We start from the raw sequence: 15,199 nt of genomic DNA, 5'->3' as shown, positions 1-15,199 counted from the left end.
TGAGGAATACAAAGTATATTGAAAGCAGGTGCTTCCACAAAGGTGTAGTTCCTGAGTTTTAAGCAATTAACATCCCATCATGTTTAGGGTATAAAAATGCCGAGTTGCCCATTATTTTGATTACCATGACTTTGAAAGAGAGGTCTCAAAGAAGCATACAATAGGTGGTTTAAATTGTGTGTGCGTGTGTGCGTGCGTGCGTGCGTGCTTTCAGTCACCAGATCTCAACCTAATTGAACACTTATGGGCGATTTTGGAGCGGGCCCCTGAGACCATCAACAAAACACCAAATGATGGAATTTCTCGTGGAAACATGGTGTTGCATCCAATGTTCCCTATTATTGTTTAGGGCACTGAGCAAGTTTAGGTCTCGTGAACGGAAATGTCAATGTTTCAGGAATTTTTTGTAATTTCCGGTGCGTTTACAGTGAACAATGAGGCTGTACCCTTAATGTTTTAGCCAATAAGCTATTGTGGCTATTTGAGCATAATGTAGGCCTACCAACAAACCCAATGTGGCAAATCCCAAAACATTGGAAATAGCTTTGGATTACTTTGATATGGCCTACAGTAGCCTACATGGCATGAGACTTTTTTTTTTAAAGAGCTTGACATTAATTAATTATATTTGACTTGGTCTGTAACACCATCGGCCAAATAGGCAGTGGCGACCAGTCATTCAGGGCAGATAGGGCAGAACCCAACCTGTTTTGAGCCCCACATTTTTTGCAAAAACAAACATGTTATTTTGCATGTTATTTTGGCATCAATATGTGTTCACATATCAGTTTGCAAACAATTTAAACAAATATATATAATTGAGTTAATAAAGACACATTCAAACAAGGCAGAGGTCCTCTGTCCAGTGTCTGTTCTTTTGCCCATCTTAATCTTTTATTTTTATTGGCCAGTCTGAGATATGGCTTTTTCTTTGCAACTCTGCCTAGAAAGCCAGCATCCCAGAGTCACCTCTTCACTGTTGACGTTGAGACTGGTGTTTTGAGGGTACCATTTAATGAAGCTGCCAGTTGAGGACTTGTGAGGCGTCTGTTTCTCAAACTAGACACTCTAATGTACTTGTCCTCTTGCTCAGTTGTGCACCGGGGCCTCCCAGTCCTCTTTATATTCTGGTTAGAGCCCGTTTGTGCTGTTCTGTGAAGGGAGTAGTACACAGCGTTGTACAAGATCTTCAGTTTCTTGGCAATGGCCTTCATTTCTCAGAACAAAAATAGATTGACGAGTTTCAGAAGAAAGGTCTTTGTTTCTGGACATTTTGAGCCTGTAATCGAACCCACAAATGCTGATGGTCCAGATACTCAACTCGTCTAAAGAAGGCCAGTTGTATTGCTTCTTTTATCAGAACAGCAGTTTTCATCTGTGCTAACATAATTGCAAAAGGGTTTTCTAATGATCAATTAGTCTTTTAAAATTATAAACTTGGATTAGCTAACACAACGTGCCATTGGAACACTGGAGTGGTAGTTGCTGATAATGGGCCTCTGTACGCCTATGTAGATATTCCATTAAAAACCAGCTGTTTCCAGCTACAATAGTCATTTACAACATTAACAATGTCTACACTGTATTTCTGATCAATTTGATGTTATTACAATGGACAAAAAAAGTAGCTTATCTTTCAAAAACAAGGACATTTCTAAATGACCCCAAACTTTTGAATGGTAGTGTATGTTGTGTAGTAAGATGTCAGTAGCCCATGTACCTCCCCCTAATAATTTGGTCTATTTAATCCTCTTAACCCCCTTAATTTCGGCCTACTGTTCTGACTTGGTGGTGCACATGTAGCCTATAACCTGTTTTAAAGAAATGCAATCATTGAATATTGTAAGAGCTTTCATTGTCTGCTTATATGCCACCTTTATTTATCCTACGGTTCTGACTTGGTGTACAGGGAGAACACTGTAATGTTCAATGTTCAAAATTCTGTCGCTGTACATTTCAAAAGTGCTGAGTAAATAGTTATATTGACGACATCCATCCTAGCTCGCTCATTAATGTCTTTATCAAAATTACGGATTGCCTCTTATCCGCTTTGCGTCCCCTTATGCCATAGTTTGTACATCTTAATTGTCATTAGAAACCACATTTGTTTAAGCAAGTCAGCCATATCAGCTGTGTTTTTTAAGGCAGTAAATGAGGCTGAATGAACAGCTTGGCTGCCAGACAAGGCTCCGCTGATAGCCAGGTGTAGCAGTGGTAAGATGTTGGGCCTGCTTTGGGACAACTTTATGTAGGCCCTAACAGTTTGTGGATACAGTTTGTCACCGTTATAGTGCAATTAATAAAACATGTTTTACCTCTTCTTCTCCCCAATTTCATGGTATCCATTTGATAGTTAAAGTATTGTCTCATTGCTGCAACTCCTGTACAGACTCAGGAAAGGCGAAGATCGAGAGCCGTGTGTCCTCCGAAACACAACCCAAACAAGCCGCACCGCTTCTTGACACAATGCCCGCTTAACCTGGAAGGCAGCCGCACCAATGTGTCAGAGGAATCACTGTACACCTGGCGACTGTATCAGCATGCATGTGCCCGGCTCACTACAGGAGTCACTAGAGCGCGATGGAACAAGGACATCCCTGCCAGCCAAACTCTCCCCTAACCCAGACAACGCTGGGCCAATTGTGCGCAGCCCCATGGGTCTCCCGGTCACCGCTGGCTGCGACAGTGCCTGGACTCAAAACAGGATCTCTAGTGGCACAGCTAGCAAATGCGATGCAGTGCCTTAGACCACTGTGCCACTCGGGAGGCCTCAATGAATGTATTGTTTAGTGTTGTGTTGTGTAGTGGCTTTGCTGACATGCATCCCACTTTCTTTTTTTTTTTGCCCCACCAAGATTTACATGCTAAAATCGCCACTCCAAATAGGTGACTATAAATTGCATTGTATTGTGTTTTATGATGAAGAAACTTGCTTACTAGAAAAGAATATCAACAAATGGGGACACCCGCGGCACTGCGCTCTGATCTGAACTGATCTGAAAAACGCATTCATTCGCGGGTGATTGAACGAGCGCTCGTGTACTACCCCCGCCAATAGAATTCTACTCCGTTGCGCTCTTGCTTTGCCCACAACAAAATCAAAGACTCAGTCTTGCAAAGTTAGATTTCTTTTGTTTTTTTTTTACATTGAAAAGTGGCTGATATAATGTTGATTCGATCACAGGAAAAAACGTTGATCTAAATAGAGCAAACTAATGGGGCGAACTCAGTGACATTCAATCTCTTGCGTCTCTGCGCGGCATGACATTTCTTCTGCGCCGGCAATCCTGGCAGATGCTGCGCGGCCGCGCACGCGCGCAGTTTATGGGGGACATAGTTCGCATCCCTCCAATAGAGTTCGACACTTGCATAATCTATGCCAAGGCGTGTTAAAGCTGTTCTTGCGGCTCCTGGTGGCCCAACGCCCTATTAAGACACTTTGTTGGTGTTTCCATTATTTTGGCAGTTACCTGTATATTTCATTTACTGTATATTCAAGCTACAATCAAATCAATACTTTCAAATCTGCATACAACATTCCATGACCTATTAAGCGATTCCTATTTTACTTGAAATCATAAACTAAGGTTGAGCAAGAGAGGCTTAGATACATTTTACTAATATGATCGTGTCTAGTGACGAACTTGAGCGTGGTGTCTTTGGGGTCATAGCGCTTCTCACCCTCCTGCTGCTGGGTTGTCATCGTGTTGCTCTCTCGCCACTGTCTCTCAGTCGTTGCCTCATACACACAGGACGGACTGTGGGATATGAATAAGAGAAGCCGATTTGTTCCTCGACTATCTCTTGTACGTGTTTTTCCAACATAGCTAGATTTCACTTTCCTTTTCACCTGACATTTACGAGAAGTCACATGGTATGAAGGAAATGCATGCTGTTGATGCTCTACTATTTTACTCCTAGCTAGTGTTTGAAAAGTGTATTGTTATACTTTGTGCTGCTGAACTGATTCCTAGAGACTAGCACCTGTGCATCTTGTCATGTTTCATGACTGTCCAGCATTAGAATTATCTTGATCATTGAGCATGACAGATCACAGTCACTGCAGATTAACTTCTATCAATTGACATTCTCTGACTCAGGGCCCGTTTTAGCCTTTTGGGGGCCCTAAGCAAGCAAAACATTTGAGTCTGCAAAAACATTTTAGTGGCCCCCCTCTTTATGGCAGAGATTAAATGTACGTTTAAAGTGAATTTCCTGCAACTCTACACATTTTGTCATGGGGCGGATAATTGTCTTTACAATTTTATGTCAAATTTCATGAAATTATTTGTTTTAAATGCCATGGGGCAAGACACTGCTTTTTTCTCAGTTTTACAGCTAATTATCTGCAATTCTACCCATTTTTCCATGGGGAGAGACATTTTTTTCAATTTTAAAGCAAAATTCTTGCAATTCTACACATGTGCCATGACTTATGCCCTGTTAATGATATCTGACTGAGAGTGACTAACAAAGTCAATAGGGGCCCCTGGGCTTTTGCCCTGCGTGCCTGGTCAGTATTTGGCCATTATTACAAGTTTAGATAGGTGGCTAGACTAACTTACCAATTAAAAAATTGTTAGCTGGTTAAGTGAGTGACTGTCAGTGACTGACATAACAAGAGAAAATTTGCTGAAGCACAACCAAATGTTGAAGTTTCACATTGTGTATTCTGCTATTCTAACTGTCAACAGTTAGTTGAGTACCCTCACCCCGCCTGAAAATACATATATATACACTACCGTTCAAAGGTTTGGGGTCACTTAGAAATGTCCTCGTTTTTGAAAGAAAAGCATTTTTTTTTTGTCCATTAAAATAACATCAAATTGATCAGAAATACAGTGTAGACATTGTTAATGTTGTAAATGACTATTATAGCTGGAAACAGCAGATTTTTATGGAATATCTACATGGGCGTACAGAGACCCATTATCAGCAACCATCACTCCTGTGTTCCAATGGCATGTTGTGTTAGCTAATCCAAGTTTATCATTTTAAAAGGAGAATTTATCATTTGAAAACCCTTTTGCAATCATCTTATCACAGCTGAAAACTGTTGTGCTAATTAAAGAAGCAATACAACTGGCCTTCTTTAGACTAGTTGAGGATCTGGAGCATCAGCATTTCTGAGTTTGATTACAAGCTCAAAATGGCCAGAAATAACTTTCTTCTGAAACTCGACAGTCTATTCTTGTTCTGAGAAATGATGCTGGCCTTCTAGGCAGAGTTGCAAAGAAAACGCCATATCTCTGTCCAGTGTCTGTGTTCTTTTGCCCATCTTAATATTTTGTTTTATTGGCCGGTCTGAGATATGGCTTTTTCTTTGCAACTCTACCTAGAAGGCCAGCATCCCAGAGTCACCTCTTCACTGTTGGCGTTGAGACTGGTGTTTTGCGGGTACTATTTAATGAAGCTACCAGTTGAGGTCTGTTTCTCAAACTAGACACTCTAATGTACTTGTCCTCTTGCTCAGTTGTGCACTGGGGCCTCCCGGTCCTCTTTCTATTCTGGTTAGAGACCGTTTGTGCTGTTCTGTGAAGGGAGTAGTACACAGCGTTGTACGAGATCTTCAGTTTCTTAGCAATTTCTCGCATGGAATAGCCTTCATTTCTCAGAACAAGAATAGACTGACGGGTTTCAGAAGAAAGGTCTTTGTTTCTGGCCATTTTGAGTCTGTAATCGAACCCACAAATGCTGATGCTCCAGATACTCAACTAGCCGAAAGAAGGACAGCTTTATTGCTTCTTTAATCAGAACAACAGTCTTCAGCTGTGCTAACATAATTACAAAAGGGTTTTCTAATGATCAATTAGCCTTTTAAAATGACAAACTTGGATTAGCTAACACAATGTGCCATTGGCACACTGGAGTGATGGTTTCTGATAATGGGATAATTAATATTCTGCCGTTTCCAGCTACAATAGTCATTTTCAACATTAACATTGTCTACACTGTATTTCTGATCAATTTGATGTTACTTTAATGAACAAAAAAATGAGCTTTTCTTTCAAAAACAAGGACATTTCTAAGTGACCCCAAACTTTTGAACTGTAGTGTATATTTAGTTAATATTTAAAAAATATATTTTTTTTTTTTTTTTGGGGGGGGGGGGTGGAGGCCTAAGAGAACGCTTACCGCTTATGTCCCTTATGCCTGGAACCTTCCCTGCTCTGACTTATCTAAGGGGGATTCCAGAGAACATCACCATGGCAACAGATCTGTATAAAAAATAAATAGTGCAGATTTACATTTTATATGTCAATTTGTATGAGTAAAATGTATACCACAGGGATAAGACACAGAAAACGCTCACATAATTCATTGTTATTACAGGTTAACATAGTGTTAAAGCTAAATCCATGTTGAACAACAAATCCAGGGGACAATTAGAACACCTCAGCGTCGCATTGGTCTTTACTCTATTGTACTTTCTTCATTTGTACAGTTCGACACTTAACAAATAGTCAATTTCCCCCTCTGATAAATAATGAACAAACACCACCTACTTGATTAAGTAACCATTTACACCAGTGCGTGCACAAGACTGTGCTATAATGGACACCCAGTTTCCATTAGCAGTTATTTGAATCACTTTGGGTCGAGTGCAACTGCAGAACACTGGGGGCCTCAGGGGCAGCATGCACCCTGACTCTGGAGGAGCGGTACCTCCTGTAGGCCACCATCAGGGCAGCCAGGAGACAGACAGCAGCACTGACCCCCAGGACTGCAGCCAACGTGGTGTCTGTACTGACCCCTGGTTCTGCACACGTAGCGGCAGGGTCAAAGGTCAGGCTCGGGTCAGGGATTGTGTTCTGATGTAACAGGGGATCGCTGAGGGAGAGAAGAAAATAAACACTTTATTTATACTGATAAATAAATAATGTATTGCGCTCTGAGAAAGTGAAAGACCACTTAAAACTTGATTAAAATAACAACATTGCAAGTTCATATTGTGCCATACCAAAGATACTGAAATACTTCGTACTCAGCCATACTCACTTCTCAGTAGTCACTGTGCCTTTAGTAGAGGCAGCTGGAGAGTGGGGGTCCTGGTTGTCGATGGAGAGACCAATGTCAGGGTAATAACACAACCTCTTGTCAGGACATGCAACTAGCCCCCTGTAACCTGTCACCTGAATGAATGAGAAATCATGTCAAATCATGGTAGAATCTAATGGCCAAAATGGCAAAATCGGTGTATGCTCAAAAGTTTACCTCAATGGTGCTTCCTACTGGGCAATCCAACCAGTCAGAGCCAGACACCTGTATCTGATACCGGTTCAGCCCAGTACACCTGTGTCTATAACAACGCCCCACCACAGAGTCACTGACGGACAGGGAGACATTCTGACAGAGAGAGGAGATGGATAGAAAATAAAATAAATGGGTAGGTGTCACCTTCATACACTTTTTCACAAAGATATGCGGTGTGAGTCCACATAAAATACACACACACTGACCTCTCTGCTCAGGTTAGAGAAGAAGCATCGGCTGTCTATACGGTACAACTCTCCACTCCACTCTGTTTCAGTCTCTCTCTCATTCTCCTCTTTCCAGCACTCACTCTTAGGAAAACACAGAGAGAGAAGTAAAGAGGGAGAAGTTCAAATAGAGAGAGAAGGTGAAGCTGAGGAAGAGTGTTTGAAATACTGTTTTGTCATGGAGAACAGAGTTCAGAGAAACGGTCAAACTGAAGTAAATAAGTATGCAGAAGACCCACCATTAGAGGTTTGTAAATGCGGCACCCATCCAGGTGAGCGTCAGTCTGGCACTCCCCCTTGTGGCGGTGAAGATAATGACACCCTAAACCACTGAGCGATGGAGAACACAAGTCAAACAGAGAATGAGGTAGAGTACCTGGACAGCTTTAGACAACGTTGGAGAATGGGGTTTGTTTTTTATTGTATGGTTAAGTGTGGGATATTCAAATAAAAGAATAACACTACCTGCCTGTGCAGAAAAATGAGGAGGAGTTGTCATGGCAGGTGGACCGTAATCCAAACATTGCTCCCTCACCTACGAAAGATACACAAACAATAATTCACTACCGCCATTAATCAGGTACACACAGAATCACTCATACCACACGATATTCCTCTCTCACACTCTTTCTCTTTGACAGATATTCTTTCTAAACCCCCTTATCTGTTTGGTTCAGTTATATCCGTCTCAATGGACAGGCGGGTCCCTCACCCTTTCCCCACACCAGGCCCTGTGCTCGGCTGTGGTTGACAGAGTACCACCCCGTGTCCTGTAGTGCGGCCAGGGTGACCGGGTCGACACGCACCACAGCTGGATCCCCCAGGGCTGCAGCCATGATGGAACCCAGTAGCACCCTGGACTCCCAGTGAGAGGACAGACCACTAGAACCTACATCCTGGGAGATGAGGAGTGGAGATAGAGAGAGGGAGGGGCAGAGTGTGTGTTAAAGAGCAGGGGAGAGAAAGAGAGAGATTTAGAGAGATAAGTGTGAGAAAGAAGTTATGGGTAACGAGGTAGATAGAGAAAGGTAAAGCACAATATAATATATACAGTGCCTTGCGAAAGTATTCGGCACCCTTGAACTTTGCGACCTTTTGCCACATTTCAGGCTTCAAACATAAAGATATAAAACTGTATTTTTTTGTGAAGAATCAACAACAAGTGGGACACAATCATGAAGTGCAACGACATTTATTGGATATTTCAAACTTTTTTAACAAATCAAAAACTGAAAAATTGGGCGTGCAAAATTATTCAGCCCCCTTAAGTTAATACTTTGTAGCGCCACCTTTTGCTGCGATTACAGCTGTAAGTCGCTTGGGGTATGTCTCTATCAGTTTTGCACATCGAGAGACTGACATTTTTCCCCATTCCTCCTTGCAAAACAGCTCGAGCTCAGTGAGGTTGGATGGAGAGCATTTGTGAACAGCAGTTTTCAGTTCTTTCCACAGATTCTCGATTGGATTCAGGTCTGGACTTTGACTTGGCCATTCTAACACCTGGATATGTTTATTTTTGAACCATTCCATTGTAGATTTTGCTTTATGTTTTGGATCATTGTCTTGTTGGAAGACAAATCTCCGTCCCAGTCTCAGGTCTTTTGCAGACTCCATCAGGTTTTCTTCCAGAATGGTCCTGTATTTGGCTCCATCCATCTTCCCATCAATTTTAACCATCTTCCCTGTCCCTGCTGAAGAAAAGCAGGCCCAAACCATGATGCTGCCACCACCATGTTTGACTGTGGGGATGGTGTGTTCAGCTGTGTTGCTTTTACGCCAAACATAACGTTTTGCATTGTTGCCAAAAAGTTCAATTTTGGTTTCATCTGACCAGAGCACCTTCTTCCACATGTTTGGTGTGTCTCCCAGGTGGCTTGTGGCAAACTTTAAACAACACTTTTTATGGATATCTTTAAGAAATGTCTTTCTTCTTGCCACTCTTCCATAAAGGCCAGATTTGTGCAATATACAACTGATTGTTGTCCTATGGACAGAGTCTCCCACCTCAGCTGTAGATCTCTGCAGTTCATCCAGAGTGATCATGGGCATCTTGGCTGCATCTCTGATCAGTCTTCTCCTTGTATGAGCTGAAAGTTTAGAGGGACGGCCAGGTCTTGGTAGATTTGCAGTGGTCTGATACTCCTTCCATTTCAATATTATCGCTTGCACAGTGCTCCTTGGGATGTTTAAAGCTTGGGAAATCTTTTTGTATCCAAATCCGGCTTTAAACTTCTTCACAACAGTATCTCGGACCTGCCTGGTGTGTTCCTTGTTCTTCATGATGCTCTCTGCGCTTTTAACGGACCTCTGAGACTATCACAGTGCAGGTGCATTTATACGGAGACTTGTATTTATCATTATTAGTCATTTAGGTCAACATTGGATCATTCAGAGATCCTCACTGAACTTCTGGAGAGAGTTTGCTGCACTGAAAGTAAAGGGGCTGAATAATTTTGCACGCCCAATTTTTCAGTTTTTGATTTGTTAAAAAAGTTTGAAATATCCAATAAATGTCGTTCCACTTCATGATTGTGTCCCACTTGTTGTTGATTCTTCACAAAAAAATACAGTTTTATATCTTTATGTTTGAAGCCTGAAATGTGGCAAAAGGTCGCAAAGTTCAAGGGGGGCGAATACTTTCGCAAGGCACTGTATATAATATGAATAGTGTGAGAGTCCGGTATTTCATGAGTGTGACTACAGTGCCTATATTTCTGCACTACTATATATTGTGTGTTAATGGCTCATGGCAGGGTCCGTACCAGGTTCTCCAGTGGTCCTCCAAGGTCAGGGTCAGTAGATAACAGGTGTTCCTGCAGGGCTCTGATCACTGATTGGGTGTAGATCCTGACCTGACCTGTCTCATCTGTGTTAGTCACCTGACCCCGGGGGGAGCAGCCCATCCCAGCTACACAACACAATAAGACAACACAGAATCACATAACCACACAACACAACCGAGTATAACTCAACCACACAACACAATAGAGTATAACTCAATCACACAACACAACCGAGTATAACTCAATCACACAACAACCACACAACACAACAACAAACCCACAGCAAAACAAAAACAGATACCTTTACAACAGAGAGAGAAAAATCTAACAGGTTAAGCCATGACCAAAGGATTGGACAAAAACACACTCTAAAGTAACACAATAGAATATAGCCTTATAACACAAATGTAATATACCAAATGATAACACAAGCAAGGTTACTGACGTTGTGAGTAGGAGCAGTCTCTCCAGGTGCTGAAGAGTTCTTTGGAGAATCCCAATGCATGGAACAACTCATGGATCACTGTCTGGAGAAAAGGAGATGCAAATTATTTTACTTATACATATATACATATCTCACACACACACACACACAATTACAGTTATTTTACCTGCACAGTGCCTTGGTGGCTATATCCCTCCCCAGTCAGTCTGTCCCTACAGATGACCACCACTCCAGCCAGAGGTCGACCCTGGGAGTCAGTCTGGCAGTGCACTGCATAGGCCAACACACTGGGCTGGGATATATGAATAGCGAAGAGGAAAAAGTGATACATTGACAGTCAACGTATTTTATGACCTGAGTTCATTACTGATCGTATTGCTTTTCATTGGTGAGGGTATGCTGGTAAGGATATCTGCTGATCTTAGATCTGTACCTAAGGACAACCAGAGCTATGTTGACAGTCACCAACTAAGTTGATTTACATGGAACCCCTCACCTCCGCTCGACACTTGTCGGTGCTCTGCGCGTGGAGGTAAAGTAGGAAGTCAGTGTCAGGAAGTCCCGCCCCCTCAGGCCTTATCACAGTCATGGTTGGTGCATCAGGCTCTGAGTACACGGAACAACCCCTCAGGTGATCATCTGGGATCTGTCAATCAATGGTGGTGCATCCTCACTGGCAGGTCATGATTTCCATCAAAGGACTAATAATAACACAGCATCTCCCTTTCTGTGTGATATGAGAGAGGGTTCAGATGCTGCTACTCACAATGACATCCAGACAGGTCTCCGTCCTGTAGTTCTCATTGGCTCGGCCACACCTGCGGAAATGGAAATCTTTGATTGGTTGAAATGATTCACCGACCAATAACAGTAGAAAATCCAATATACTGTATCAGAAAGTCTAAGACAAGAGGAACATACTGTATAAACAGAGACAGTATTTTACTATGTAAAGAAATGGACAAATACACACATATAGCTAGGTATACAGTTGTAACACACAGACTTGTTATAGTTGGCAGCGCTGGCGTTCCGCCATATGAACTTGCAGTACTTGTTGATGTTTCTGCTGAGCAGCAGATGACCAGGGACTCTGTTTACTGTCGGGACAGCAAGTATTAAATTATCAGTGAAATACTTAGTTATCCACACATGAATACATCATTACATTGTTATTACACACAAACGTGACACAAAAGTCACCAAGACTCAGTCAAAGACTCACACAATAAATGTTCCTACTGACAAACATCCACACACAATAATGTTCCTACTGAGAAACATTCACACACAGTAGATACACTGAACAAAAATATAAGCGCAACACGTAAAGTGTTGGTCCCATGTTTCATGAGCTGAAATAAAATATACCAGACATTTTTCGTTCAGACAAAAAGCTTACGTCTCTAAACTTTTGCGCACAAATTTGTTTATATTCTTGCTTGTGAGCATTTCTCCTTTACCAAGATAATCCATGCACCTGACAGGTGTGGCATATCAAGAAGCTGTTTAAAACAGCATGATCATTGCACAGGTGCAACTTGTGCTGGGGACAATAAAAGGCCACTCTAAAATGTGCAGTTTTGTCACACAACCTAATGCCACAGATGTCTCAATGTCTCAAGTTTTGAGGGAGCGTGCAATTTGCATGCTGACAGCAGGAATGTCCACCAGAGCTGTTGAATGTTCATTCCTCTACCATGAGCCGCCTCCAATATCGTTTTAGAGAATTTGGCAGTACGTCCAACCGGCCTCACAACTGCAGACCACGTGAATGGCATTGTGTGGGAAAGTGGTTTGCTGATGTCAACATTGTGAACAGAAGGCCCCATGGTGGCAGTTGGGTTATGGGGGCAGGCATGAGCTATGTACAATAAACACAATTGCATTTTATCTATGGCAATTTCAATGCACAGAGATACCGTGAAGAGATCCTGAGGCCCATTGTCGTTCCATTCATCCACCGCCATCACCTCATGTTTCAGCATGATAATGCATGCCCTATGTCACAAGGATCTGTACACAATTCCTGGAAGCTGAAAATGTCCCAGTTCTTCCATGGCCTGCATACTGGCCAGACATATCACCCATTGAACATGTTCAGGATCGGTGTGTTCCAGTTCCCGCCAATATCCACCAACTTTGCAAAGCCATTGAAGTGGGACAACATTCCACAGGCCGCAATCAACAACCTGATCAATCAATCAATCAAATGTATTTATAAAGCCCGTTTTACATCGGCCGATGTCACAAAGTGCTGTACAGAAACCCAGCCTAAAACCCCAAACAGCAAGCAACGCAATGTAGAAGCACGGTGGCTAAGAAAAACTCCCTAGAAAGGCCAAAACCTAGGAAGAAACCTAGAGAGGAACCAGACTCTGAGGGGTGACCAGTCCTCTCCTGACTGTGCCGGGTGGAGATTATAACAGAACATGGCCAAGATGTTCAAACGTTCATAGATGACCAGCAGGGTCAAATAATAATAATCACAGTGGTTGTAGAGGGTGCAACAGGTCAGCACCTCAGAAGTAAATGTCAGTTGGCTTTTCATAGACGATCATTGAGAGTATCTCTACCGCTCCTGCTGTCTCTAGAGAGTCGAAAACAGCAGGTCCAGGACAAGGTAGCACTTCCAGTGAACAGGTCAGGGTTCCATAGCCGCAGGCAGAACAGTTGAAACTGGAGCAGTAGCATGACCAGGTGGACTGGGGACAGCAAGGAGTCATCATGCCAGGTAGTCCTGAGGCATGGTCCCAGGGCTCAGGTCCTCCGAGAGAGAGAGAGCGAGAGAGAATTAGAGGGAGCATACTTAAATTCACACAGGACACCGGATGAGACAGGAGAAATACTCCAGATATAACAGACTGACCCTAGCCCCCCGACACAAACTATTGCAGCATAAATACTGGAGGCTGAGACAGGAGCGGTCGGGAGACACTGTGGCCCTGTCCGGACAGGGCCAGACAGACCCTGTCAACTCTATGTGAAGGAGATGTGTCACACTGCATGAGGCAAATGGTGGTAACACCAGATACTGAAAGGTTTTCTGATCCACGCCCCTACCTTTTTGTTGTTATCTGTGAGCAACAGATGCATATCTGTATTCCCAGTCATGTGAAATCCATAGATTAGGGCCTAATTTAATTATTTCAATTGACTGATTTCCTTATATGAACTGTAAATCTTAGAAATTGTTTCATGTTGCGTTTATATTTTTGTGCAGTACAGATCCACTCAAACACACAGCACACAGAGACAGACACACTCCTCTCCTACCTGACAGCAAGTTGGACACGATGCCCACAGCCTCCCTGACTGCTGGCTCCAGTCTCTCGCTTTCCACCTGAGACAGGGCAGGGCTATCCCTCGGAACCCAGGTGTGGATCCTGATTGGCTGAGGATGGTTTGTGGGTGGAGCCAGCTCTCTTGTGCGCTTCCTGTGGTGTCTCTGGGATGAAGAAAGTTGAAGCGCAAATGAAGGAATTTGAAAAGGATTAGCTGTGTCCTCTGAAGCAGTAAGTCGAGTCTGAAGCCCAACATTGTTACTGGCCGTCGTCTTAGGGTGAGGTCCGTCTGGATCCGTGGGTGTGGTGACCACTGTGACCGACTGCTGAACCTCATCAAAGATACACTTCTCCAGAGCACCAGGGAGCCATATGACCACCACCACCATCCAAACCCACGGCCTGCTGAGGGAGGGGGGTGAAGGCATAATCATAGCCCTTCCACAGGAGCCGCCCCTCCACAGAAGCCTCATCTCGGGGAAGAGATCACAGAGACGGATCTGTTGGACTGACATGACATCAGCAGTAGATCGAACAGCTACGAGCTTCATCCCGCAACTAGCCATTTAAATGACCATTTATATGAAACATTTTGACTTTTACTTTTAAATGTTACAGATTTCTATTATAGGTCTACATTGTTCATATAAATGGTCATTTGAATGGCTAGTTGCAGGACTAAGCTAACATGCTACAAGATAATCCTAAATTAGTTGTTTGAAAAACATGTGGGATTAGAGGTGATTTTAGAGAGGAAATCCAAATATACCTTCGGAAAACTACTGCATTTCAGCAGTCCACTTGGACACTATTGCGCAATAATGCTGTAGTTGCCTTAGTAACATTTACTGTATTCACTCAAACATGTATAAATGGTGAGTCAATATACAAGTATTGACTGATGTAGATAATGACACTTGAATTAATCAGAGTCTGACCTGTTTTTCACTAGAGGAGCCCGTTTCAGACTGCGTAATGAGTCTCCATAACTTTTCTACACAACTTCATGAAAAGGGGTAAGCCTAAATCGAAGTTTTTCAATTCCCCCTTGCTATTAGTCAAAAGGTGCTGTATAGTGGACCACTTTCTCCTCTGCTATTTTAAATTCATCTAGACAATTTGAACTCCCCACTGAATCGGTTCTAATTACCTGGGAACCCCGTGTCCAGCCTCGCGCCGACCCCATCAAAAATTGAGTGCAGAATT

At 42.8% G+C, this 15,199-nt stretch overlaps 2 protein-coding genes across 4 annotated transcripts in view; both read right to left on the bottom strand.

Annotated features, from left to right (window-relative positions):
• LOC110500497 (uncharacterized) overlaps positions 1-3,865 on the bottom strand; it is a 9,349-nt gene extending 5,484 nt beyond the window's left edge. The window contains exon 1 of one of the 3 annotated variants that reach the window (XM_021577892.3): positions 3,682-3,865. In XM_021577892.3, coding sequence (XP_021433567.1) covers positions 3,682-3,703 — 22 coding nt within the window. In that variant the 5' untranslated portion in view covers positions 3,704-3,865. The remainder of the gene's footprint in view (positions 1-3,681) is intronic. The other 2 variants (XM_090214573.1, XM_090214574.1) reach the window with 2 other exon arrangements.
• A 2,639-nt stretch (positions 3,866-6,504) lies between these two features.
• On the bottom strand, positions 6,505-14,544 carry LOC118942803 (ciliated left-right organizer metallopeptidase). The gene is made up of 15 exons (XM_090213370.1): positions 14,248-14,544; positions 13,986-14,157; positions 11,716-11,809; positions 11,476-11,527; positions 11,206-11,355; positions 10,876-11,001; positions 10,710-10,791; positions 10,244-10,389; positions 8,194-8,377; positions 7,947-8,016; positions 7,721-7,811; positions 7,461-7,565; positions 7,216-7,347; positions 7,000-7,133; positions 6,505-6,831 (listed from the first exon to the last, which is right to left on the bottom strand). The coding sequence occupies exons 1-15, from the start codon at positions 14,542-14,544 to the stop codon at positions 6,573-6,575; spliced, it is 2,094 nt and encodes a 697-aa protein (XP_090069496.1). The 3' UTR covers positions 6,505-6,572.
• Positions 14,545-15,199: the final 655 nt, after the last annotated feature.

Source organism: Oncorhynchus mykiss, chromosome 21 (genome assembly GCF_057628025.1).
Source record: "Oncorhynchus mykiss isolate SJ-2025 chromosome 21, ASM5762802v1, whole genome shotgun sequence".
Taxonomy (NCBI): Eukaryota; Metazoa; Chordata; class Actinopteri; order Salmoniformes; family Salmonidae; genus Oncorhynchus; species Oncorhynchus mykiss.
This window is presented reverse-complemented; position numbering and strand designations above follow the sequence as displayed.

Bases quoted from the DNA above. Each gene is read 5' to 3' on its own strand.
- LOC118942803 (XM_090213370.1), bottom strand. From the start codon at position 14,544: ATGAAGCTCGTAGCTGTTCGATCTACTGCTGATGTCATGTCAGTCCAA. The intron at 10,792-10,875 runs GTAAAATAACTG...CCTTTTCTCCAG, and splicing joins GCCACCAAGGCACTGTGCAG to ACAGTGATCCATGAGTTGTT. The intron at 10,390-10,709 runs GTCAGTAACCTT...TGTGTTGTGTAG, and splicing joins AGACTGCTCCTACTCACAAC to CTGGGATGGGCTGCTCCCCC.